This window comes from Eleginops maclovinus, chromosome 23, assembly GCF_036324505.1.
Source record: "Eleginops maclovinus isolate JMC-PN-2008 ecotype Puerto Natales chromosome 23, JC_Emac_rtc_rv5, whole genome shotgun sequence".
Classification (NCBI taxonomy): domain Eukaryota; kingdom Metazoa; phylum Chordata; class Actinopteri; order Perciformes; family Eleginopidae; genus Eleginops; species Eleginops maclovinus.
The window spans coordinates 13,044,801-13,070,987 of record NC_086371.1 but is presented as its reverse complement, the minus strand read 5'-3'; the positions used below and the strand labels follow the sequence as shown (position 1 = coordinate 13,070,987).

At 42.0% G+C, this 26,187-nt stretch overlaps 3 protein-coding genes and 1 long non-coding RNA gene across 4 annotated transcripts; 1 reads left to right on the top strand and 3 right to left on the bottom strand.

Annotated features, from left to right (window-relative positions):
* Positions 1 to 1,514: 1,514 nt before the first annotated feature.
* Positions 1,515 to 6,060, bottom strand: LOC134859326 (zinc finger and SCAN domain-containing protein 5A-like). The gene is given in 5 exon segments (XM_063875750.1): positions 1,515 to 3,293; positions 3,295 to 3,563; positions 3,961 to 4,078; positions 4,237 to 4,355; positions 5,072 to 6,060. Coding segments are annotated over 5 exon segments (1,602 nt in total). The 5' UTR covers positions 5,463 to 6,060; the 3' UTR covers positions 1,515 to 2,588.
* Positions 6,061 to 6,469: 409 nt separating this feature from the next.
* LOC134860356 (uncharacterized) lies at positions 6,470 to 13,418 on the bottom strand. The gene is made up of 5 exons (XR_010165230.1): positions 13,224 to 13,418; positions 11,213 to 11,590; positions 10,804 to 10,925; positions 9,501 to 9,561; positions 6,470 to 9,049 (listed from the first exon to the last, which is right to left on the bottom strand). It is a non-coding gene; the product is annotated as an uncharacterized LOC134860356 (long non-coding RNA).
* A 5,153-nt stretch (positions 13,419 to 18,571) lies between these two features.
* mif (macrophage migration inhibitory factor) lies at positions 18,572 to 20,602 on the bottom strand. The gene is made up of 3 exons (XM_063876345.1): positions 20,217 to 20,602; positions 19,464 to 19,636; positions 18,572 to 18,862 (listed from the first exon to the last, which is right to left on the bottom strand). Exons 1-3 carry the CDS (start codon positions 20,322 to 20,324, stop codon positions 18,796 to 18,798), a joined length of 348 nt encoding a protein of 115 aa, XP_063732415.1. The 5' UTR covers positions 20,325 to 20,602; the 3' UTR covers positions 18,572 to 18,795.
* Positions 20,603 to 20,683: 81 nt separating this feature from the next.
* Positions 20,684 to 26,009, top strand: si:dkeyp-121d2.7 (zinc finger protein 853). Its single transcript, XM_063876342.1, has 5 exons — positions 20,684 to 20,885; positions 21,272 to 21,594; positions 22,931 to 23,175; positions 24,256 to 24,367; positions 24,481 to 26,009. Exons 2-5 carry the CDS (start codon positions 21,291 to 21,293, stop codon positions 25,503 to 25,505), a joined length of 1,686 nt encoding a protein of 561 aa, XP_063732412.1. The 5' UTR covers positions 20,684 to 20,885; positions 21,272 to 21,290; the 3' UTR covers positions 25,506 to 26,009.
* Positions 26,010 to 26,187: the final 178 nt, after the last annotated feature.

Sequence of the window (26,187 nt, the reverse complement as noted above, 5' to 3'; positions counted from 1 at the left end):
TCAAAGATATTTAGTTTAGTGACCAATAAATCAATTATTAAAATAGTTGGTAAATAATTTAGTCATTGACAACTAATCCATCAATAAATCTTTGCAGCTTTAGTTTTGAGTGAGTGTATTTTTAATATATCGACATTCAAAAAATACATTTTATTACATGAATTTGTGAGTTGTTTTGTAGACTTTCCAGCCTGTGCTCAACTGTTCATTTGTTGCAACCCTGGAGAAAAGCAGCTTAGAGTGGAAAGGAGATTACATATTACCAAATATACAAACACTGCAAAAGCCTATTTGACCCCTGGCTATGCAAACACACAAGCACCTATTTTGAGATCAGAGTCTGCATATACATTTGGGTTTAAGTCTGACCCAACGGTTTCAGTCGCGCATAAATACTGTACTTACTTACAGTATTTTCACTTAAATGGTCTGTAAGAGCCTGAACCTTTACTAAGAGGGGATTCAATCCTTTCACATTAACAGTAGTTTAGTCACTCTTGAACATGCACACACTGCCCTGATCTGACCCATAAATTCATATATAATAATATAAAACTCTATAAGCAAGACATGTACCCATTCACAGAGCAAATGTAGGGTTGGCCTTTGGTTTTCAAAACGGTTTAATTTGTATAACTATGTCTGTAAAACCCAGAGGGAGAGAAAGACACAGGTGACCTTTGGGGGAAGGGAGGTCACCAGAGGGGGTCACTGAATGTAATCTTTAAATGACCAAAACAAGGATTCAGCAGCCTGGGGAATACATGGCCTCAGCTCGGCCCAGCCACGCTCAGCAGTTGAGAGTGTGTGAAAGGGAGAGTGAATGAGAGACTGAGACAAATAGCTCATTAACCTCCACACATCCCACATGCTCAATGTATCTTTAAGTAGTCCTTAGTGATAGGGCACAAAACCCATCTTCACTAATTCATCAGTGTAAAAACACCTTTTGTACATCAGGTGAAGCAATTTGACGCTTCTGCACTCTGGGACAATGAAACCAAGTAGATATCTACCAAAGTTAGTGATTTTAGTATCAATGTAATGTATTGTAAGGTGGACAGAGGTAAAAACAATACGTGTTGGTACTTTTAAAAGGACTAAATTGTGTAATTGCAGAACAACTTTTCCCTACACTAAAGTACAAGCCCTTTCCAGGCTTGAAACTCGGTTTTCTGCAGGTTAACACAAGGACTGAGTAGGCTCATATACTCACATTTAGATTTTGCAACGTAAGCACATGCTTACAGACCATGACCATGAGAGGGATGGCATGTTGACATAACTGCATACATCAGGGAAAATATCTGCAAATATAGGGCACGTGATAAAACATGCTGACTGCAACACTTTTATCAAAAATCTATTTGCAATGACGTCCAAATCCACATCGAGAAATCCTTTGTATGTTGAGCCTGCCCCCTAGTGTCTGGAAAATAATGGTGCAACAACAGTAGATGGCACTGGACAAGACAATAATGTTTCTGGCTGACATTAATACATTATTCTTGACATAAGTACAATATTTTATTTCACAGATGGGAAACTATAGCTGAGTTCTTCTTTAACAACATCAAGTTGTTGCAACAACATGTTTCCATTTTACAACACTGTCAAAATGAAAGTTTGAGGATACGGGCATACATAGAACAATTTTGAAGGAACGGACATGCTACACTACGTTTGCATGCCGCGTGTCTAAATCTAATACCAACTATATGTACTTTATTTGCTGTGTGAAAAACATCATTCTGTAGATCATCCATCCATCCATCCTTCTCCCGCTTTTCCGTCAGGGTCGCGGAGGTAACAGCTCCAGCAGAGAGCCCCAAACTTTCCTTTCCCTGGCCACATCAACCAGCTCTGACTGGGGATTCCAAGGCGCTCCCAGGCCAGCGAAGAGATATAATCCCTCCACCTGGTCCTAGGTCTACCCCTCGGTCTCTTCCCAGCTGGACGTGCCTGGAACAACTCCCTAGGGAGGCGCCCATGTGGCATCCTCACTAGGTGCCCGAACCACCTCAACTGGCTCCTTTCAACGTGAAGGAGCAGCGGTTCTACTCCGAGTCCCTCCCGGAAGACTGAACTTCTCACCTTATCCGTCAGGGAGATGCCAGCCACCCTGCGGAGAAATCCCATTTCGGACCGCTTGTATCCGCTATTCTGTATTGTATTCTGTATTGTATTCTGTATTGTATCCGCTATTCTGTAGATCATTCAGTTTGGTAATGAAAAGGTGCTCCGATCTGTATAATTACTTTTCAATTGCATGAAAAGCCTCATTGTAAGATGATGTCCTCTTTAAGGAGGTTTTTTCTTTACATCAATAGATAATATTTCTTCATCAGGGATGATTATATCCATCCTTTGAATACACTTAGAAAAAGCTTTCCCTTTGAGTGTGACCCATAATTCGGAGATTAAATCATAAAATAAAATAAAGTTCAGACAATGGAAATGTATTTTGACAATGTATTAAATAAAAACAATAACATTTGATGGTGATTTTTTCTAACTTCCCATCAAATATGAAAAAACAGAATCCTTGAAAGGTCAAATAGTGCAGAGCCATCATTTGTTTTATGATTTCAAATGGGATTAGGGGCTATGTCGGGCTCCTGCTGCTCGTCCATGTAGTAGGGGTCTCCTTGGTGAACTCTGTGATTGTGCACCCTCAGGTTCCCTCTGTGGGCAAACCTCTTCCCGCACTCTGTGCAAGCAAAGGGTCTCTTCCCCATGTGAACGTCCCGTTGGTGGGCTCTTAAGTTCCCACTGCGGGCAAAACGTTTTCCGCATTGGGCGCAGCCAAAAGGCCGCTCCCCTGTGTGTGTGCGGGTGTGCACAGTCAGTTCAGAAGGGGTGAGGAAACTCTTGTCACAAAACTGACATGGATGAAGTCTGACTCCTGTGTGGCGTAAAAGGTGTCTGCGCTGGTGGGAGGGGTAGGTGAAACACTTGGTGCAGTATGGGCAGGTGTAAGGTCGTCCATTCCCTGCAGCTGGAGCTGGAGGGTGGCTGAGAGTGTGTGTGTGTCGCAGAGCGAGCGATTGTGAATTGGACTGGGTTCGGAGAGGGTCTCTATTGCCAAAAGTTGAAACCCGCCGTGTGTGATTGATGGGGCCTCTCCCTCCCCTGTCATCTCTGGGTCTCCATGGAGATTCACCAGGTGGGGCTTGAGGCTGAACCTGCCGTGCCCCCTGGCCCTGCACAGAGTTTTGATTAGAGTTGTGGTTCTCAGGCTCCTGGTCCAGAAAAGGGAAGGAGCTTTCGTCGTCTTCGTTGCTGGTCTCAGTCAGAGCCAAAACCCCGTCTGAAGCAGGCTGTGTCTGTGCCAGTGCTGCTGCTAGCTGGACCAGAGCAGTTGGTGCCTTCTGCCTGCATGTTCTCCAGACCAGACACCCCACCTTTTGTGCCGTCCAACCCTAGTAACCACTCCCCTGGTTGTGCTAGGTCAGGGTCAGGCCTGGGGGAGCACCGTCCGCTCTGGGAGATGGAAAGAAAAGGTGTGGAGACTTGATCCCGGAGAGATCGGTGATCTGCCCGGCCCTGATCCCAGTGAGACACTGCAGGAATTAGGAAGAGAAGGGACAAGGGTGTGTGTGATATGCGTCTGACAACCCATAATAAACAACCTTTAAACTCCAACGAAGTGTAAGGTCATCGAGCTCTATCATTGAAGATGTTAAATAGTTAATAATGGGAAAGGACTATTGGACTATATAGGAGTATTGTGACTACACTGGTCAATACCGTGTAGAAATATAACTGAACTGTGAAATACTCAATCAAGCCTTCATATATTTAAACATTACAACACAATATTCAGCATTATTATCATTAACACTGTTAAAGATTTATAAATGGTTCTATTCCAGAATAGAAGAGCCTGTAGTGTATAGGCATAATGTATACCTAATGTTCCTCATAGTGATCAACAAAGTACTGTCATTCTGATCTTACATTTAGCCTTGGCTTGTGTAGCAGACAGGGTATGTATCTTCCTTTGTTCTCCAGCAGCAAGCGTTACCTCTGGGACTTGGACTGTGACAGACCCTACTGTAGGTTGTGATCCAGCACGCTGAGAAAAATAAGCAAAGCAGATCTGTAAGACACATAAGAGCCAAACGCAAGGCATGGTGCAAATTTCACTTTATTCTGGCTGCAGATGCCATAGAGGCTTCTTAACTTCAAATTTTAGGATATCCAACTTTTAAATCATGGAGGACAGGGTCTGACCTCATGTTTTACTGAAGCTCCATCCTGGCCAGTGACCTCTTCTTTCATCCCACTGAGGCTCTGACTGAGTCCTTCTACTGGGTCCAAATCAGAAGACAAATCCTGTCCCACATTTAGTCCTGTGTAAAACCAGTGGTCAGTGCATCAGTTAAGTTTCATGCAAATTTTGCAGGATGACATCAGTTCAAATCGGGGCTGATCCCCCTGCAACAATGCAATGGATAGGCAAAGACAGAAGAAGCACTAACATCTTGTACTTAGGTAAAAGTAGTAACACTAAGTGTAAACTACTCTATTAAAGTTAATCCAAAATGTAAAAGTAAAAAAAAGTGTGCATCAAAATATATTTAATGTACCAAAAGTAAAACAGGCTCATCCATATGTGAAATGTCCCATTTCGGAATTACACATTATCATATTACAATTGTGGATGCATTAATGGCTTTATGACTTCAATTGCTGCAGCGAGTAAAGGTGGAGCTCAATTACTTTATATACTTCTGGGTTGCTTAATCTATGACGATACATCATCAACATGTTATAAATTGATTATATTTTGTGTTAACAATCCTCCAGTTGTTCTTTCAGAAAAAATACGATATTCCCCTCTGAGGTGTAGAGGAAAAGAAGTAAACACCAGAATATGGAAATGGAAACACAGTTATTTAACCAGTGCGGACAAGCGATAGATTCAAAAAATATGGATTGGTTTGACATACAGCCTTGGCTACAAGATTATACCACACTACCAGTGCAATGTCCACTTTCATTAGGTTTTTTTCTGATTAAAGTAAGTTTTCTATTAAATTTTTGAACACTCTGTGAACTGTATTACCTGATCCGATGGGGGTCTGCTGCCTCATGCTGCCCTCTCTATCTCCTGATAACAGCTCCCCTTCATCGTTCCCTCCACTCTTCCCCTTCTGCCTCTTCTCCACTTTCTCCAGCTTGCCTCTGAGGATGGAGATCTCCTCTGTTTTCTGCGCCTGCTGTTCACACAGGCTGCTCTCAAAGATCTTGGCGATCTCGCAGACAGCAGCAGCCAGCAGGGAGTCCATGACGGTGGCCAGCTGAGCGTGGAAAGCACTTCTTACGGACTCCATTGTCTTTTGTTTCAGTGAGGATGTTTTAATGTCAATGAGGGATTGACACCAAGGTTTTAATCTATGGTTTAGCTCCAGTGACAGTCGAGGACGCTGCAGCTGTGCACTCCTCTGCCCTGGCATCTATCAACTGTCATACAATGTTGACATGCTAAGTAACTAGGCTTACGCCATTTCGAAATTTCAAAAACCCACTATGGCAGCAAGTTGTTTTTATATCGCAGTTGGCTTGTTATTAAACATCTAATGCGCGGCTTTTATAGATACCAAAATAAATATTACAATGGTGTCCAGGATTTTTTGGTTTTTTTTAAGCTAACGCTAAAACAGTGATGACAAACAACGTGGTGAATTGGAGTAAGCCGGTTTGTTTAGTTTACGAACATACACATAATCAACTTCAAGATAACTACAAGAAACATGTTGTATCAAGCATTACAGTAAATTCGCTAACAAGCTAACGTCTACACAAGGGAGCCAACGAAGCGTAACCAGTGCTAGCCCGTTAAAGCTAGCACCAAGCTAACAGTGTACCGGCAATTGAAACAACCAAAGACGCAGGTCGACTCTGCAATGTCTCTCAACAGTAAGCGACCAAATATCTTCCCTGGCTTAAATTAAATCCATGAAACGAAGCAGTGACTCCTTGTCCAACCAAAGAGATAACGGCTGTGTGTCCAACTAGCAAGTTGATATCATATTTGTGATGTGATGGATACAAGTCTCGCGATAACAAAGATGAGGATTCAGGTACTGCAGAAATTAAGAGTTCCTGAACTCGAATTCCTGGACTTAAACCATCTCGGCCGCTGTCCCAAAACAATCTAGAAGAAAGACTAATATAGAGAATACATTTAGATAAGCGTAAAAATAATTATAAAGTATATCTATGTTATGGAGTAAATAATGATACAAGACCGTGTGTATGTATAAAATGAAATTGACATTTCAACACCCACTACCCCTTGTTATTTTATTGTTCTGTTTGTTTTTATGAGCCTTGTATCACTGTCTTTCATGTTGTCTTTGAAAATATACAATAAAATCTAAATGATTAAAATAAAAAACTCAGTGACGAAGTGGTACAACTACCTCATTACTATTACTGCAAAAAAAAGCAAGTGAAGGTATACAGTAAATATTTTTAATAGGTTATTGTTGACAATGTCCAGTGATAACACGTATTACTAAGAAAATAAAGAGCAATAGTCAAGTAAGATGTCCCACTGAGTCCATATCAACAATGAATACCCACAAAAATGTAAAAAACATGAAACAGTTGAAACTGTCAAATATATGTACTTCAGTTTTGTTTCAGGACTCAAGCATGGGATGAAATAACTTTGAAGTCCTCCCCAGTGTAATCTTTTCGCATATCTGTCAGTTAGCAAGAAAGAATTTACATTTCTCCCACAAGTACACTTAAATTGCAAAGCTAATTATAAAGGGTTTGCCTAAACAACAAAAAACATTACCAGAAATATGAATAAGTGTTTAAAGTATGCATTTTCAAATTCTGATTGAACTGCAATAGATCAAAATCCATGAATAAGGAACACAGTGGAAAAACACTTTAAACATTTTAATTCATTAAAAGAAGCTCTTTAATAATAATACATACGATGTATAGAGCACTTTTCCTAATGCTCAAAGACGCTTTACATAAAATCAAAACAGAAAAAATTAAAACATTTTTTTAAAAAGTCCTAAACGCAGAGTAAGCAGGGGGGAGGGGAGTTGATTAGAGATAGAAAACTAGAGTGATTAAGTGAGTTTTGAGAGCTTTTTTTAAGGATCCCAGAGTGTTGGCCTTTCAGATGTGACTGGGAAGGGAGTTCCACAGGGTGGGGGAAGCTGCGGCAAAGGCCCCGTCGCCCCAGGCCCGGAGCTCTGTCCTGATGGGCTGTAGTAGATTAGCGTCAGCAGACCTGAGGCAACGGGTAGAGGTGTGTTGTCAGATGAGGTCACCAAGGTAGGGGGGGGGGTCAATCCGGTGTTTTATGGGGAGCCAGTGGAGGTCGTGGACGATAGGGGTGAGGTGATCAGAGCGTAGGGTGGAGACGAGCAAGCGGGCAGCAGAGTTTTGGACATATTGCAGTTTATTTAGGATGCATGCAGGTGAACCAAATACAATGCTGTTGCAGTAATCAAGTCGGGATGTTATGAAGGCATGGATGAGAGTTTCAGCAGCGTTGGATGAGAGGGAGGGTCTGATGTGGGCAATGCTTTTGAGGTGGAAAAAGGCAGTTTTTGTGACCTGGTTGGTTTAGTATGAAATGACACAATGTGTGACCATGAACTTGTGATGGTGAATACCAACATAGTATGAGTTATATAGTGATCTTAACACTTCTCAAAATAAAAAAACATAAATGCAGGGAATCATTGAGAATGAAAGAATCCAGTGTTTCAACAACAGACAGGTGACATTCACTATAAACTGGCGTCCTTATGTAACCGCTCCATATGGTTCTTGAGGTATCCTCTAAGGGAGAAACCTTTTCCACAAACCTCACAGGAATAAGTCATACCTCTCTGACAGTTCAAGACATGCCTATTGTACCATTTATTGGAGCAAAACGTTTTCTTGCACTGTGCACACTGTGCTATCTTTTTCTTTTCCAGACAGTTTTTCCTGTGCGCGCTAAGCAGTGAATGAAAACGAAACGTTTTAGAACAATTGTTGCATTGAATGGGATTCTCTCCTGTGTGGGTGCGAAAGTGCTCAATCAGCCGGTATATATCTTTACAGGACTTCGGGCACAGTCGGCAGATGAAACCTTCAGGGCAGCGTGTGCCCATTGTTTTCCATATTGAGCTTGGGCCTGTGTCTGGAGTGTTATCTGTCTGAACATCTGTATGGTTGTTTGCTTGATTTTTTTCTTTTCTGGGAGAGTTCAGATCCTCACAAATATCGTCAGTATTCTCTAAAGGCATGGTCCAAGCAGAGTTTTCATTTGTCACCCTGGAACGGATTGGGCTTCTGTGCATTTTCTTTTTGTGTTTTCTGAGGGACTGTCTCCTGTAGAATGTCTTTGGACACATGCTGCAACAGAATGAGTTTTTACGAGAATGAACAGTCAAATGCTCTTCTAGATTCCATCTAGTACTACACGTCTTGTTGCAGTGTACACAAGTTAGATTTGTGTTGCCCCCATTTTTCTGAGTAGATGATTCGATGGGCTTGCTAGAGGAAGCTGTGCATTCCTTTTTAATGGGGACCTGTTTTTTGCCAAGTGCTTTTCTTTTGTTTTCTTCACCTAAGGACTCAGGTTTTGGAAGGTTAGTGGCTCGAACTTTTTTTGCAAACAACTTTTTGAGTTTTATGCAGGATGGTTTATGCAAATTTAGAGCACTTGGAGATGGGAATTCATCTTTGCAACCTTTGCATCTCTTGTGTGATCGTGTATGTACATTTCGGCCAAACAGCGTATCAAAATCCTTCTTACAAAACCTGCAGGAGTACTGTTTCTCATCGCCATTTTTTTCCATCTCCTTTGCAATGATTTTCTTTGTATTTTTTTTCTCTTTTACATTTTGCCTTCTGCTCTTTAGACTTAGACTCTTGGTACTGATTGTTGTTTTAGTATGCACCCGTTTTATGCCTTGCAGCAATTTCTTCATGTCGGTTGTCAGTGGTGGACAGAGAGTTCCTTGGCCATGTATTGGTATGGTGCTGTCCTGCATGGTTTTCTCATTTCTTAAGGAACCTGTAAAAAGAAAATAGCAAACTGTGAATCAATGAAAAAGCAGAAGTGACATGATTAGAACAATTACCTAAAAGTCAATAAGTAACAAACTGATTTAAATACAGACAACTACAGTACTGACTGATTTGAAATATAGAATTTGTAATGCCTGCATTGAAAGAAGATACAAATTACAGCAACACATTTTACTGAAATCATTGTCCAATGAAAAGGCTGATAGATTTTAAACTACTTGCATGTGATTTTTGTAGACCAACTACTACCAATTTATGGATTACAGAGCATTCAATTTTAGATCTTACTTTGCAAATTTGCAAAGAAACAATTCTTATTTAGAAAGACAGTCTTTGAAATCATAAAATGGTTATCACTGAATGCAAATTAACTCAATTCTGACAAATGTAAAGTAAAGCACAAATAAATAAAAGCACAATTCAAGCATGAAACAAACCTTTCCCGGATCTCCAGAGACCCTTTTTTCGCTGGTTGGAGTCAATGTCACGCCAATCCATCTAAAATAAAGATAAGTAGTATTTTGTTGGTTTTATGTTCAGGGATTAACAATGCAAAAGAAGTACAAGTACAAATAATTAGGTCCATTTAGAGATATGTCTTCAAACGCAGCAAGTAATGAGATGAACTCCCGGGACTCCATCTTATCAGGTGGATAGCTCCTGGGAGCCAAACACTCCATGCTAGGAGCAGAGCTTGCTTTGACTGGTTAGGGAATGTTGATTATTATCTTAGGAATAGTTAAATATTGAGGGGGGAGCAAGAGAAATTCAGAGTTAGTTAGTTTGGCAGAGGGTGTGTCACTATATGTATACATTCCAATAAATTGTCAGTGACTGGCAGCTCAAAGCTCTTCTGTGTGCACCTTATGTTCTTTGCTGCATGAATTTCATCAAATATTGGATGTATCCAATTCATACCATAGGCTCTGCACAGAAGTTCCCAAGTAAATGTTGTTGCTAGCTGTAATATTTTGAAACACGTTATCAATATCTCAGTGACGTGCGGTGAAGTTCATGGCTGGTGAGGCACTGACGTCATCACAATCAGATTTGAACTGGACTCACTAGCACCCACTGCCATGAGGCAGGAGAACTGCGTGCCTCACCTAGTCTCTCTTCGCAGCGGTTTTGCTCAGCACAAGAGACACGTTACAGACATACAGTTGACAAAAAACACTGTATATTATATACACCAGCTAAAGTATGGAAATTAGTTAATATAGCCAGAGTGTTTGAACATTTTAATAGCGACATACAGACAGACAGCAGTTACAGTCTCACTGTATAGCATGTCAGCAGGTTGGTGCCTCACCGAGCAGCCGTTCTCAGTGTTTGAACGTGAATATGAAAATTCAGCGATTTTGGATCAAAATAATGTAAAACTGGTGAAATTAAAAGGAAAATAACTTTATAATACAAACAACTGGATAAATATGATCATTAAATTTATTTCTTCATTTTACTTTTCATGATGACGTGCGGACGTGCGGTGAGGGGAGGCAGGTGAGGCACGGCCTCACCTGCCTCCCCTCACCGCACGTCACTGCAATATCTGATCCAGATGTGCCATTAGATTCTTGTTTGATCAATCAAAATCTACAGTGCACAACAACAGTGTCTGGGACAACATTTTGGCTTATTTCCTTCCTCAACGTAACATTTTTTATGGTTATCTTTTTTTCAAGTGGTTCCCAATTGTAAATTGAAATACTCTCCCATCCAGAACCCTCAGTTACACACCTCCTGCTTAATGGAAATCGGCGAAAGACGAATGGACAGCTGGCGCAGTCTTACGCTGGGACATAAATATTCTTGCTTGGTTACGGTCTCACAGCCCAGGGGAGCACACCAGTCATCAGGTACTGCACAAAAGCATGCATAAAGGACACAAATATGGTTACAATAGGCCGTGTAATATTGTGATTATTTGACTGAATGTCGAATTAAGAAAAGTACATTCAAAGTTAAAAGGCTTTTTCCTTTCAATCCTCACATACAATTGAAACCTATACTATGTACTGTATTTAAAGTGATGTTTAATGCCTTTCACTCTGCAATGGTAACTCCAAAAATATTTTCTCCAAAGTTCTCTTTTACAGTAGAAAGCAGCCTACTTTGTGTAGTTATTCACCGCATTTTAACACATTACCTTCAAAATGAATCTCAGGAACATCATCTGTTGGTTCAGGGGCGTTCACAACATCTTCAGTCCCTCCTTTCTTCACCTCTGCTCCTCTGCTGCCGCCACACTCAATTTCAGTCAACCTAACCTCTGCTCTCTGCAACTTCATTTTAAGTTGAGCAACCTCCTCTCCTTTATGCACCAGCTCCATCTGATGCTCATGTAGACTGTTCTCAAAGATCATCATTATTTCAAACACAGCTCTCCTCAGGACAGAGTCCATGCTGGTGGTCAGCTGGTCCCTGAAACCTCTTATCAGGTCAGACATCTTTGAACAAGGCTGGGAGCAGCCTACAGATGTCCTAGATCCTTGAGTGATTATGTACTGCTCCTTTTACGTTCACCCTAAAAAAGAGATATAGGATATCAGGTTACAAGTACAACCATATTATTTACTCAATGCATGCACATTAACACGCATCATATAAACCCTGTCTGTTGAAAGCTTGAGAACATTTAGTAGAACATCTAAGTTATAGTGACCTATAAATGTTCTCAAGCTTTCAACAGACAGTGTGTCACCTTGAACCTTGTCAGGAAAATTATCATACGGATGTTACCTGTAATAATTAACATGTCTATTCTTATCCCGTGTCTAGCCACCAATCTTCATTAGCCTGTAATGCAGAATTTGATCAGCTGAGACATTCCCTTTCCTATTTATTTTCCTGAACAAAGTGATTGCTTTCCTGTTGTAACATTGTACTTCATTGGTGGTGCAAGACTCTCCTTTCAGCTGAAATCGGTTTAAACTTGTAGATTCATGTTCATTTCTTGATACCATACGGAACATAGATAGGTAAAGCCTGTGAGTTACTCCGATCTCTGCAATGATTTTTCATCTAGTTAAAATCCAGTCATGGTAATCTGTAGCTCTGTTCTGCTTGAAGAATTGCAGGTCATGGCCCCAGCGCAACTGGCTGGGGCACCTTACGACGGCGGCCCGGGTTCGATTCCCGACCCATGGTCCTTTCCGGATCCCACCCCGACTCTCTCTCCCACTTTCCTGTCACTCTCCACTGTCCTATCCGATTAAAGGCAAAAAGCCCCCTAAAAATATCTTTAAAACAAACAAAAAAGAATTGCATGTCATGTCCCCTCGTTTGCTTTCTGTCTTCCATCGAGAAAAATACTTTTGGGTCCACTCTATAAAATCCTTTCATTATCTTAAGTACCTGAATCAAATCTCCTCTCTTTCCTCTGTACTCGAGTGAGGGTAATTTATTTTTTTCAGGGCGATCCTCATATGGCAAGTCTCTTAATTTGGGTATCAATTTGGTGGCTCTAATCTGGACCTTCTCGAACTCGGGTGGATCTTTCTTATATCTGGGGTGCCATACGGTGTTTCTGTATTCCAAATGGGGGCGAATTCGAGTGGTGTAGTCTAGGTAGCGTTGTTTTGTATAGGGAGGGGAAGGTTTCCTTCAGTAGTGCTAACACCCTAAAAGCTTTGTTGAATTTGAAATGACCAGAAGGTGATTCATTGTAGAACGTCCACAACAGTGAAAATGTTTTAATCATATGATGGTTGTGACAAAAGTAGAAATCACAGTTTCCACCGAAACACATAACGGTACTGTAACTGTTTGGATACAAACAAACAAACCCACGCTAGCATTAGGAAGGACTATCAGGGAATAGCGCCATGTGTTATAGTAAAATGCCTATATCTATGTTTAAATGCAATACAAACAGGTATCACAATACCTTTGCTAGTGGTTTAAGAATGAAACCAGGATGATTGACCAAACACATATTAGAATAACATGCACGTTTTCGTTTTGAACAACATTGCAGTAAGCCACGTTATTGAGTACACATATTTTCCTTTCGACAAAAAAACAGCCTGATAGGTTTCTGCAAACCCACACATCTCTTGTGATTGAAGCGATGTAACAAAAAGAAAAGCGAAAGTGGGTAACAATCAAGTTAAACGTGTTTATAAAATCCTCATGCCGCGGGCAAATGAGATACTCACGGTTCGGGAAGCTCCTGCAGACTGTCTGCGGTGATTTACAGGATCTGACCCTCGGGAACTTCACTATAGCAGCAGTAAACACCGCCTCGCCTACTGACAGTCAGTCAACGCATACCAACCATTGTATGATACCAACCACACAGTGAGATAACCAGACTCCATTTTCTCTCAACATTCCCGGGAGGGAGGAACTGGTTACTTCGAAACTACGTCACTACCGCTAAACGAAAAGAACAATTTTGAGATACTAATTGAATTTAATTGGGTATTTCCATTTTATACTACTTTGTACTTCTACTCCACTAAAATGTGAAGGTAAATCGTGTATTTGTACTCCATTACATTTATTTAATACCTTTACTTACGTTACAGATGGGCAGGGGCGTAGCTAGGTTTTCAAATTTGGGTGGGCTTAGCCCAGAGGTGCGGTGGAGCTGTGTGCGTGCTAATTCGAGCACTAAAACGTTTTTGGGGCCTCTTTTTTTAAGGTGTAACCAGGAACTCAGACGGCATGAAGGTGGATAAGTAAGTCTGTGAATTTTGTGCTGAGCAAAGACACTACCACCCCAGCAACAATCTGTTCTGTCTGCTGCCGTCTGGCAGACGGTACCGCAGCATCCGGACCAAGACAACCAGACTCAGGGACAGTTTTATACCACAGGCTATAAGACTGCTGAACTCCTGAGCTCTGTGAATGTCTACTCACATCTGTTTATAGTACAAACATACATATATATATATATACATACATATATATATATAACTTTTTTTTAAATTGTATTATGCAGTGTCACTGAAGAAATACAGTTTTGGCTATCCATCAGATTTCAATTACAACACAAAAGGTTTAATATATATATATTCCTCCATGCAGATCTCCTCTAAAGCAGTGATGTTTTGGGGCTGTCCCGGGCAACACAGACTTTCAACTCCCTCCAAAGATTTTCTATGCGGTTGAGATCTGGAGACTGGCTAGGCCACTCCAGGACCTTGAAATGCTTCTTACGAAGCCACTCCTTCGTTGCCCTGGCGGTGTGTTTGGGATCATTGTCATGCTGAAAGACCCAGCCACGCTTCATCTTCAGTGCCCTTGCTGATGGAAGGAGGTTTTCACTCAAAATCTCACGATACATGGCCCCATTCATTCTTTCCTTTACACGGATCAGTCGTCCTGGTCCCTTTGCAGAAAAACAGCCCCAAAGCATGATGTTTCCACCCCCATGCTTCACAGTAGGTATGGTGTTCTTTGGATGCAACTCTGCATTCTTTCTCCTCCAAACACGACCAGTTGAGTTTTTACCAAAAAGTTCTATTTTGGTTTCATCTGACCATATGACATTCTCCCAATCCTCTTCTGGATCATCCAAATGCCCTCTAGCAAACTTCAGACGGGCCTGGACATGTACTGGCTTAAGCAGGGGGACACGTCTGGAACTGCAGGATTTAAGTCCCTGGCGGCGTAGTGTGTTACTGATGGTAGCCTCTGTTACTTTGGTCCCAGCTCTCTGCAGGTCATTCACTAGGTCCCCCCGTGTGGTTCTGGGATTTTTGCTCACCGTTCTTGTGATCATTTTGACCCCACAGGGTGAGATCTTGCGTGGAGCCCCAGATCGAGGGAGATTAGCAGTGGTCTTGTATGTCTTCCATTTTCTAATAATTGCTCCCACAGTTGATTTCTTCACACCAAGCTGCTTACCTATTGCAGATTCAGTTTTCCCAGCCTGGTGCAGGTCTACAATTTTGTCTCTGGTCTCCTTTGACAGCTCTTTGGTCTTGGCCATAGTGGAGTTTGGAGTATGACTGTTTGAGGTTGTGGACAGGTGTCTTTTATACTGATAACGAGTTCAAAAAGGTGCCATTAATACAAGTAACAAGTGGAGGACAGAGGAGCCTCTTAAAGAAGAAGTTACAGGTCTGTGAGAGCCAGAAATCTTGCTTGTTTGTAGGTGACCAAATACTTATTTTACCGAGGAATTTACCAATTAATTCATTAAAAATCAGACAATGTGATTTCCTGGATTGTTTCCCCCATTCTGTCTCTCATATTTGAAGTGTACCTATGATGAAAATTACAGGCATCTCTCATCTTTTTAAATGGGAGAACTTGCACAATTGGTGGCTGACTAAATACTTTTTTGCCCCACTGTATATATATATATATATATATATATATATATATATTATACACATCTGCCATACATATCTGTTTATAGTACACATATCTGTATATTATACATATCTGCCATATACATCTGTTATACGTAATATATGCATCTGTCCATACCTCCTCATTCAACAGTGTAAAGTATTTAAATACTTTCAATGTATTCCACATACAGTGGGGCAAAAAAGTATTTAGTCAGCCACCAATTGTGCAAGTTCTCCCATTTAAAAAGATGAGAGAGGCCTGTAATTTTCATCATAGGTATACCTCAACTATGAGAGACAGAATGAGAAAAAAAAATCCAGGAAATCACATTGTAGGATTTTTAATGAATTAATTGGTAAATTCCTCGGTAAAATAAGTATTTGGTCACCTACAAACAAGCAAGATTTCTGGCTCTCACAGACCTGTAACTTCTTCTTTAAGAGGCTCCTCTGTCCTCCACTCGTTACCTGTATTAATGGCACCTTTTTGAACTCGTTATCAGTATAAAAGACACCTGTCCACAACCTCAAACAGTCATACTCCAAACTCCACTATGGCCAAGACCAAAGAGCTGTCAAAGGAGACCAGAGACAAAATTGTAGACCTGCACCAGGCTGGGAAAACTGAATCTGCAATAGGTAAGCAGCTTGGTGTGAAGAAATCAACTGTGGGAGTAATTATTAGAAAATGGAAGACATACAAGACCACTGCTAATCTCCCTCCATCTGGGGCTCCACGCAAGATCTCACCCCGTGGGGTCAAAATGATCACAAGAACGGTGAGCAAAAATCCCAGAACCACACGGGGGGACCTAGTGAATGACCTGCAGAGAGCTGGGACCAAAGTAACAGAGGCTACCATCAGTAACACACTACGCCGCCAGGGACTTAAATCCTGCAGGTCCAGACGTGTCCCCCTGCTTAAGCCAGTACATGTCCAGGCCCGTCGGAAGTTTGCTAGAGGGCATTTGGATGATCCAGAAGAGGATTGGGAGAATGTCATATGGTCAGATGAAACCAAAATAGAACTTTTTGGTAAAAACTCAACTCGTCGTGTTTGGAGGAGAAAGAATGCAGAGTTGCATCCAAAGAACACCATACCTACTGTGAAGCATGGGGGTGGAAACATCATGCTTTGGGGCTGTTTTTCTGCAAAGGGACCAGGACGACTGATCCGTGTAAAGGAAAGAATGAATGGGGCCATGTATCGTGAGATTTTGAGTGATAACCTCCTTCCATCAGCAAGGGCACTGAAGATGAAGCGTGGCTGGGTCTTTCAGCATGACAATGATCCCAAACACACCGCCAGGGCAATGAAGCAGTGGCTTCGTAAGAAGCATTTCAATGTCCTGGAGTGGCCTAGCCAGTCTCCAGATCTCAACCCCATAGAAAATCTTTGGAGGGAGTTGAAAGTCCGTGTTGCCCAGCGACAGCCCCAAAACATCACTGCTTTAGAGGAGATCTGCATGGAGGAATGGGCCAAAATACCAGCAACAGTGTGTGAAAACCTTGTGAAGACTTACAGAAAACGTTTGACCTCTGTCATTGCCAACAAAGGGTATATAACAAAGTATTGAGATGAACTTTTGTTATTGACCAAATACTTATTTTCCACAATGATTTGAAAATTAATTCATTAAAAATCCTACAATGTGATTTCCTGGATTTTTTTTTCTCATTCTGTCTCTCATAGTTGAGGTATACCTGTGATAAAAATTACAGGCCTCTCTCATCTTTTTAAATGGGAGAACTTGCACAATTGGTGGCTGACTAAATACTTTTTTGCCCCACTGTATGTATATATTTCACATCCTTAAATTTTTATTGTTGTTATTGTAAATATTCTTCTCTCTTTGTGCACTATTTTATTTATCTTATTTGCACCATGTATGTTGAGTTGTTGGAGGAGCATGGGATATAAGATTTTCATTGCCAACATATACGTTGTATATGCTGTGCATATGACCAATACAACCTTGAAACCTTGAAACAACTCTCAACACTAATATGAAAAACATATATATATATATATATATATATATATATATTTGATAATGATACTTTTACAATCTTGTTAAGAGCAGTAATTGTTTTTTATTTTTGATCAAAAATAAAATATTCATTTGTAGACTACTTTGTTATGACCAACAATTTGTTAAGAAACTGTAATTTAATTATGCTACATATTATTTTCTCTATGGAACTGTGGAACTTTTATTTAATAACATAACCTTTTTACCTGTAACTAGAAACTTCCCAGTCCTTCACATACACCAAATATTAAACCAACCTGTATAATGTAAGAATACTTACAAGGAAAAAAATAGCAGATGAACTGCCTCTCATAGCAATAGCATACTTGGTGATTTGTACGTTTTTTTATTGTATTATGCAGTGTCACTGAATAAATACAGTTTTGGCTATCCATCAGATTTCAATTACAACACTAAAGGTTTAATTAATAGGATAAGGATAAGGTTATTCACAATGTCATTAGAAAAAAAAGAGCACAGAGAAGTGACTGTATGCCAGCAGTCAGGTTTGCCCAACTCTTCCCCACTCTGCACAGAGATACCTCTCAGGCATATCTGCATGTACACAAAACATGTCTTCATTCTAAAACAGAGGCGACCGACACCTAAAGATTAATATGGGTGTCACAGTTTTTACCATCTGCCTGGTGTGACATGGTGGTGACCTACTTAAATGGCTTCTAACATGAAAAGGAAATTCTTATATCAAAATAGGCAGTGTCAAGTGATTAAATATATTGATTTATGTGTTTTTTAATAGATATGAGTTAGCAAAAAAATTACACCAATTATGTCAATGTCAGCGTGACTCACCTTGGTGAAGGATTGACAGCTCATTAAGATTTTTACTATGGCCCGAAAAGGAAGATTTTCTGTCTCTTTCTATGTTTTTTCACATAGAATGTTTTTAAAAATGTTCCCAGTTTGGGAAAAATAAAGTACTTCTGATCGTTCAGAAACTAAGAGAGGTGGCAAGACATGCATGTCACAAATATCTGTCAGGTAAGTACAGGTCTAAATAACCAAATGAATGATTCATGAACAAATTCCATTTAGCTGCTCTACGTTTAGGTGCCTAATAGTTTTTTTCTGCATTAAAAAAGGTTCTCTATGTTCATTGGGTGTCTCCCGGGTAGAAACTAATAAAAGACAGGGATCTTGTCAGGCTGGACAGTCAAGGAAAACATATTTATTTAGGGTTACTTTATTGCATATTACTTGAAAAGGTTCAATGCAATGCAAAAAGGTCCACCTAAGTGCTTTCAAATTAGTCATACAGTATATTTGCCTCTAAATTACCAGGTGTCTTGACTTTTAATGTTGCCAAATGTTACTCTGCTCATACAGGAACATACTAGAATTATCTTTTGTATCACTGTGTTGTCTTCTTTTCAGCCAAAGGTAGTGTTGTTCCAGGCCACATTGGCTGCATCCATGTCTGTAAAGTTAATGTAAATCCTGAAATAGACACAAAGAAATTGTTTAGGACGATAATACATTTACAGTAAGCAAGGTATGCGCATTACAGTAGTATTTCTCCCTGTCTGTACATCTCCGTCCCCTCTTCTTTTTTCTCAGTTTGTACATTATTGATTCCTTCTTTTCTGCCTCCTCATCTCGTGTCTTAGTTCATCCCACCTGAGATGCGAGCAGATCAGGCAAGAAAAAGACACAAAGACAGAGGTGTCGAGGCAACAGGCATTTAACAAAATGACACATCAATGCGTGGGAGCCTTCATTTTTAACAATGCGTCAACAAAGTATAACCTGATGCATATCTGCATCATCTGGTCACTGTTTATATTGCTGTTTTGTATTATCTCTATCAGACAAGCATAGCTGTGTTTATGGCCACACATATATTTACTTCTAAATGCTAATGACAAAACTGTACATATGTGCAAGCACACAAAAAACGGTTGATCTTTGATTGTTCACTGTTGCTGAAAATACTGAGACAAGGAGGCAAAAAATAGAGCTTTATGTGTTTCTGTCACCATGTTACCTTTGCTGCTCACATTATTTGCAGTATATGTACTGGTTGCTGTTTGTTTCCTACCTGTCAGGAGCGATTTCCAGGTGTTTGTTGAGCAGTCCACACAGGAGTTTAGAGTATTGCTTGTTCTGAGCACTGCTGATCTTGCCAATACTGTGGAGGGAGCAGAGTGCACAGGGGTCGCCCTTTCCTCCAAACATCATCATTTGGTCAGGGTTGATATGCACAGCAATGTACTGGTATGCAAGAAAGAGACACAAAACTGTGGTTAGCCTACATTGGGTTGATGTGGATCAATCATGACTGGTGTCAGTGTTTCTGGTTCTTAACCTAATTGAACATCAAACTGACATTGTATTTTCAGCATTATAGAAAGATGATTATGGATTATGATTGTGGAAATAGTGGAGAATCCAAACGACCCTACTGCAACTCAATACCAAAGATATTTTTGAAAAGTGACAAAAAGATCTTAAGATAGCGTATTTAATATTTTGACTGTATATATATACACATTATATACATTAGTTTACTTGAAATGATAGATACTTGCTTTTAATTTGTGGGTTCAGTGAACTGACGCCACTGATCAATCATTTACATAGCCTACTTGTGCAGGTAGCTAGCCTTATTCAGAGTAGAGAGGTATATCATCTTTTTTTTTCCCCTGCTTCTTTTTGGTGGTATTGCACAAAGCGGAGAAGTTAAATATACCAAGGTAATACATATAGGAAATAATAAAAGGCACATAGCCCCTCGGTTTCAGTGAGCACCATGATATTCTGCAGGATTAGGTTCGCCCCTGGACTACCTTACCTGTGCAGGTTTGCCCATAGCTTTGGCCAGCTGCTCGGTGGCCTCGGAGAGCAGAGCCGCCGGTACATCGCTTTTAGCCACGTTAGTGTTCACTGTGAACATCGGCATGATTGCTCCTTTTTATCTTTCTCCCTTCACAGGCTGTTGATGATGATACTCTGGAAACTGATCTGCAGAGACTGAAAACAAAAAGACTGTTCTTCCTCTCTTGTTGAGCTCCCAGACAAAGAAACCACAGCGCCTCCTTCCAGCCTGGAAGACACTGTTCTGTTCACCCTCTAATCCAAAGACCAAGAAAAAGCTAAGCAGTTTCGTGCTATTATGTCCCTTTTTTCATAACAAATTAACACTACTGTTGAGACCACACTAAATACAACTGATGCAGGAAATCCTGAGTGTGTTGGTTTTTCCAGGGTGCGGCTGTTCTTGAGTGTACGGTAATTACGGTACTGGGCATGCGCAGTGTTCTCCAGCATCATTAAGAAGAGCAGAAGGAGGCGAGAGGGAAAACAGTGGCACGGAGAGAGAGGGCAGAAGTTAGATGGCGCTTTCCTTTGTCACCGCGTCTCTGTGTTCGTGAACATCGACAAGGCATATCTGCGATCCGTGAAACCATACCGTCTGTCGCTGTTTCACCTCCAAGTTATTCCTCATTTCGTCAAAGAAACGGTGCGTATACAGAGCTAAATTAGCCAGGGTGCTAACACGATCACTTTTTTGGCGGAGAGGCTTCTGCTCCTCACCCTCTTTAACATTACTGTGTGTCAATAACAATGCAAGTTAAATAACTAGCTAACTTGTATGTGGTAATACACTACTTACATTTGGCAGTAATACAGTTTAAATAAATGATAACAGAGGTGGAATAACCATGTCTGCATTCACTGTCACACATTACGTCAATATTATTTATTGTGCAGCTGTCACTTACTAATAAAGTTAATATTTGTACATGACATTGGCGATATGCATAACATACATGCAGTGGCTTAAGCTATGTGTTACATTACACTGTGTAACTTTTGTGATGGTTACACACGCTGTTATTGAACCAGGTCTGAACCTGTGGCCACAATGATGGAAGAATCGGTGTCCACATTTGAGACGCATCTGACGGCTGTCATGGACAGTCTGATCCGCGCCTCGGTGTGCGAGATCACGAAACTCTTCCAGGATATGGTGAACGACTACCTGGTGGAGCTGTCCCTCAACAGGAAGGAGAACGAGGCTCTTAAACAGCGGCTGAGGCTCACCGACCACAAGCTGAGAGCCGAGCGCAAGTACGGCATGGGCTGGGCCGCGCAGCGCCGCAGCGCCGGACTGGCGGCGGCGGAGGAGAGAGCTGTAGGGCGGCAGAAACGAAAAGTTGCGGAGGCCCGTAAGTACTGCATTAGGATAGGTTTTCTTTCCTAAACAAGTAGGCTTATCACCTTTTAGTTTGTGTCGTATGTTTAGTTTGGATTTATATTCATGAAGATATAATATTATTATTATTTTTGTCATATATTACCTTACCTAGTTTTTGGGTAAATCTATATTTCATGTAAACATTTTTCTATATAACGTTTTTCTTACAATTCATCTTCTTTAACTGTGTTTATGGGTGCATCATATACACCAAGGGAAATTCCTTGTATTTGTAAACCTGATTCAGATACATTTAAACGGCACCTTGCTCAAACATCTTACATTTATAGTATGATTGTTTCTTTATCATGAGAAACAGGTTCTTGTTGTGTAGTCAGGGCTTATGTGGAGACGCACTTGTTTTGTTGGAAACCATCTGGCAGGAGCTGATCTCTCCCTCCCTCCTTCCTCCTCCGCCTCCTCTTCATATTCTCTCCCTCTGTCCTTCACCTCCCCCTCTCCGCTGCATTCTGTCCCTCCCACTCCTATGTGATTTTGCACACATTCTCCCTCCCTCCCTTCCTGCCCTGCTCCTCTCCCTCCCCCCACCTCCTCTGTCTCTCTCCAACTCCTCCTCCCCTTCCTGCTCCTCTCTCCTTCACGCCTCCTTCCTATCTCCCTTCCCCCACCTCCTCCTGCTGTGTTTTCTCCTTCGTCACGTTGCACACAAACACACACTCCCCCTCCTTTCCTCCCCCGCCACCTCCACTCTACTCCTCACATCACCACCATAATTACACACTCCTGCTCCACTTCCACCTCTCCTCTCTCTGCTCTGTCTCACTCTTTCATCTTTTCATCCTCACCCCTCCTCTGTCTCTCCTTCAACTTGTCCTCCCTCTTGCCTTCCTCCCCTTTCCCCTGTGGCCCCCACCAACTCCACTTCTCCTTTTCTCTTCCTCACTCGCTTTCTCCTCCCCTTCACATGTTTTCCTCTTCTATCCTCTCTCTCGTCTGTCTTCTACGCCCACTCTCTCCTCACTCGTTCATCGTGCTCACTACTCCTGCCCCTGCTCCTTTTACTTACTCCCTCCCCCCCAAACCCTCTCTACTCCTGTTCCCCTCTACCTCTTGAATCCCCTCCTCCTCCTCCTCATCTCACACTTCTCCTCCCTCTTTTCTCCCCTATCTCTGACTCTCCTGGCCTTTCCAATCATCTCTTCCCACTTATCTCTCTCCCCCTCATTATTCATTCTCTCTCCTTCCTGTCTCCCTGTACCCTCCCTCTCTCCTGCCCACCTGCACTTTTTCTCCTTCCTCTCTCACCTCCCTCCCACCCTTCCCTTGTCTTCCTCTCTCCTCCACAGGAAGCAAGTCAAAGAAGGGCCCAGCAGCATCCTATGGCAAACGCTGGCCTGGAGGTGTGTGGGAGGAAGGAGGAGGAGGAGCTGTAGGGATGGTAGCAGGAGGAAGACGGGGAAAGGAGGCCAGGGAGATGTACCTCATCCAGTACCCCGGGGATGAAGAGGATGAGGGAGGGATGATGGAGGACGAGGAAGGGGAGGGCAGCCTCAGCGGTGAGGGGGAGGAGACCGCCAACATCAAAGAGGAGGTGAGGGAGACCGGCTTTCTCGGAGGAGGAGGAGGAGGAGGAGGAGGAGGAGGAGGAGGAGGAGAAGACGAAGAAGAAAGTGGCACAGCATCTCTGCAGCTTCATATAAAATGAAAAATAACTGAAAAAAGCGAGATGAGAGAGTTGTGCTTGAGTTCTTCAGCCATCAAATCACTGCCGAGATGCATTTGATGAAGGGAAGGATATTGATTCGATATTTAGCTTCCCGATGAGCCGTTGGAGGAGGTCTCTCCACCTCACAAGTGCAGCAGGTTTAGGTATACTACTGGTAGAGGTGAAAAGCTGTTTGCCATACACCCACATGACCAAGTAGTAAAGCACAGATCCCTTTTCACTCCTCTTCTGTGTTTGAATATTCAAAGCATGCAGAATGTGTTGTAGCCTCCCTGTGTCAGTACAAGGTGTTTTGATGGCTGACACAGCATGACTTTAACAACCAATCTTAAGGTTTTGTTTCAAGGAGCTAAGTTTCAGTTAAATGTTAGTTCTTATCTTAAAAAGTCCCCTTGCCTCCTTCTGTGCCCATAATTGCATTTGCAAGAAGGTCTCTATTGCATGTAATGCCCAATAGCCCTTAGTCAAACTAGGCAGCAGTGATCAAATATTGACAAATATTCAGTTGGTGTGTATATCTATATATATGTGACCCAACTGCTTGCTTAAACAGCTAATTGTGTAGGCCTTTTTATCATATATTACATAATTAGGGAAATACATACCGGAAAAGAAGGGGGCTAACATGCAGCATGTCAGATGTGAACCTTTTCTGCTTCAGTAAGAACTTTTTACATGGTACAATTAGTACAAATAATCTGTAGAAAAAAGTGCAGGTCATGGGACACTTGGGTGGCTCACCTGTAGAGCAAGCATCCCAAAACCTGCTTTTCTTTTCATGCCCTGCTGTCAGGTTATAGTGCTAGTTTGAGTGAATATGTTAACAACTTAACCTTTAACAAGCCAATTTGAAAAAGGCATTTACAAATTTAAGAATGCATTTTGTATTAAACCTGGCGTGAGTAACTGTTTTACATTTCCTATTTTTCTGTGCTTTCAATGCAGTTTTCACAAACAGAGGGCTATCAACCCGCCTCTATTCAGCTGATCAAGGAAGCTTTGAATATGGACACGCCCAGCCGGAAGCTGCACACTGGCTCCAGAGCAACCAGCGAAGGTAATGAGCCCAGGACACACAAAATGTTCAGACGCCAGTAGTTTAAATTAAAAGTGGGAATAATATCTCAAGCTATGTCCCACATTCTCTCTCCTCCCTTTCTCTCTTCTCAGAAGAACTGTCTGATCGCCCCCCAACCCTTCATTCAGGGGAGAGGGAGGAGGAGGAGGAGGAGGAGGACTGGGAGGAAGGCTCAGCAGAGCCGTCGGAAGGGGGCATGACCATGGATGAGCTGAGGGGTCTTGAGTCAGCACTGAGGGCCGAGAGAGGCCGAGAACAAGCCGCCATGACGGCTTCCCAGCCTGTCAGCCCCAACTCGGAGGTAGTGCGAGGCAGCGAAGGCAGCCTGGCCCCAAAGTACATTGGCCTCGATGGATTGGAGCAGGACGAAGAGCTTGAGCCGCCGACTCTGCAGAGAGAGGAGCAGATAGGACCAGGCAGGTTGAAGGACGCTGTGAGGGCCGGGGGGGAGCTGAGGTGGTCGAAGAAGCTGAGAGAGGGCGACTCGGCTGTGGCCCTGATAGGACAGGATGTGGGGGAGCAGGGAGAGTCAGAGCACCTGCCCCACCTGTCTGCTCCAGGGAGTGTCGGTGAGAGTGGAGAAGAGGAGGGGGTTGAGGACCTGCTCCACTTCTGCACACAGTGTGGAGGAGGCTTCACCTCAGAGGCTGAGCTGGAGGAACACCCGTGCCCACTAGGAGCTTCTCATTTACACACCGGAAAGGAAGTTTTCCCTTGTGCCCATTGTGGCAACGAGTTCAGCCATGCCTGGGCTCTCAAGAACCACGAGTGCGCCTGTAACGCCGAGAGGCCGCACTGCTGTGAGATCTGCGGGAAGCGCTTCACACACTCGCGCTCACTGGAACGACATCAATTGGTGCACACAGGCGAGAGGCCGCACCGGTGCCCGCAATGTGGACGCAGTTTCAGCCGACTGGGCAATTTGGAGCGCCACCAGCGGATTCACACAGGGGAACGTCCATACGGGTGTGAAGCTTGCGGAAAGCGGTTCAGCCGTGTGGAGTACTTAAAGAGACACCAACTCATACACACTAGTGAAAAGATGGCACTCCAGTGCTCCAACTGTGCAAGTGGCTTTAGTGATGCGGAGCAACTGAAAAACCACCAGTGTTTTTAAGAGGAACCTCCTGAAATATATAACAGAACTGGACAGGTTAAAGCAGGTTTTTAATTGAATATGGTAGATGTTCAAGGGATGAATGTGGCCGGTGGGTGCTAGTTTTATTCAGTGATTTGTATTGACTTCCTTACACAACAGGATGAACAACTTAAATTAACTTGATAAAGACGCAGATACATGTGTGTATGATTTTTGTTGTGCAAGTAAAAAGGGCAAATGTCCAAAATTGACAGGAAGTCAGTTGTACATGGTGTTTTACTTTAGGAGGAGAAAAATAATCTCTGACATTCAGCCATTACACTTTGAGGTGAACTCATTTGTTTGTACAAAGCTTGTACTTATTTATGATAATCATTCAATTGTACATTTATTTCTTTTTATCAGTCACTTGTGTTGCCGCCTATGCCCTCGTTAATTGCTGGACAAGTTAAATGACAGCTTGGTATTTTGTATGTTTTGTGTTGGTAATATTAAGAAATAAATATTTAATTCCAATAGAAATATGTTTTACCTTTTTTGTGGGTTTTTTTTTTGTTGTAAAATGTTGAGGTTGGTAAACCCATTACTAGATTACTTTGATCAAATATACATATTCAATTAGATATATACATCACATTTTAGATAGAAAACTTAATTGAATAGTGAAAGCCTCATTTCTTTATTTGTTTTTAATTTAGTC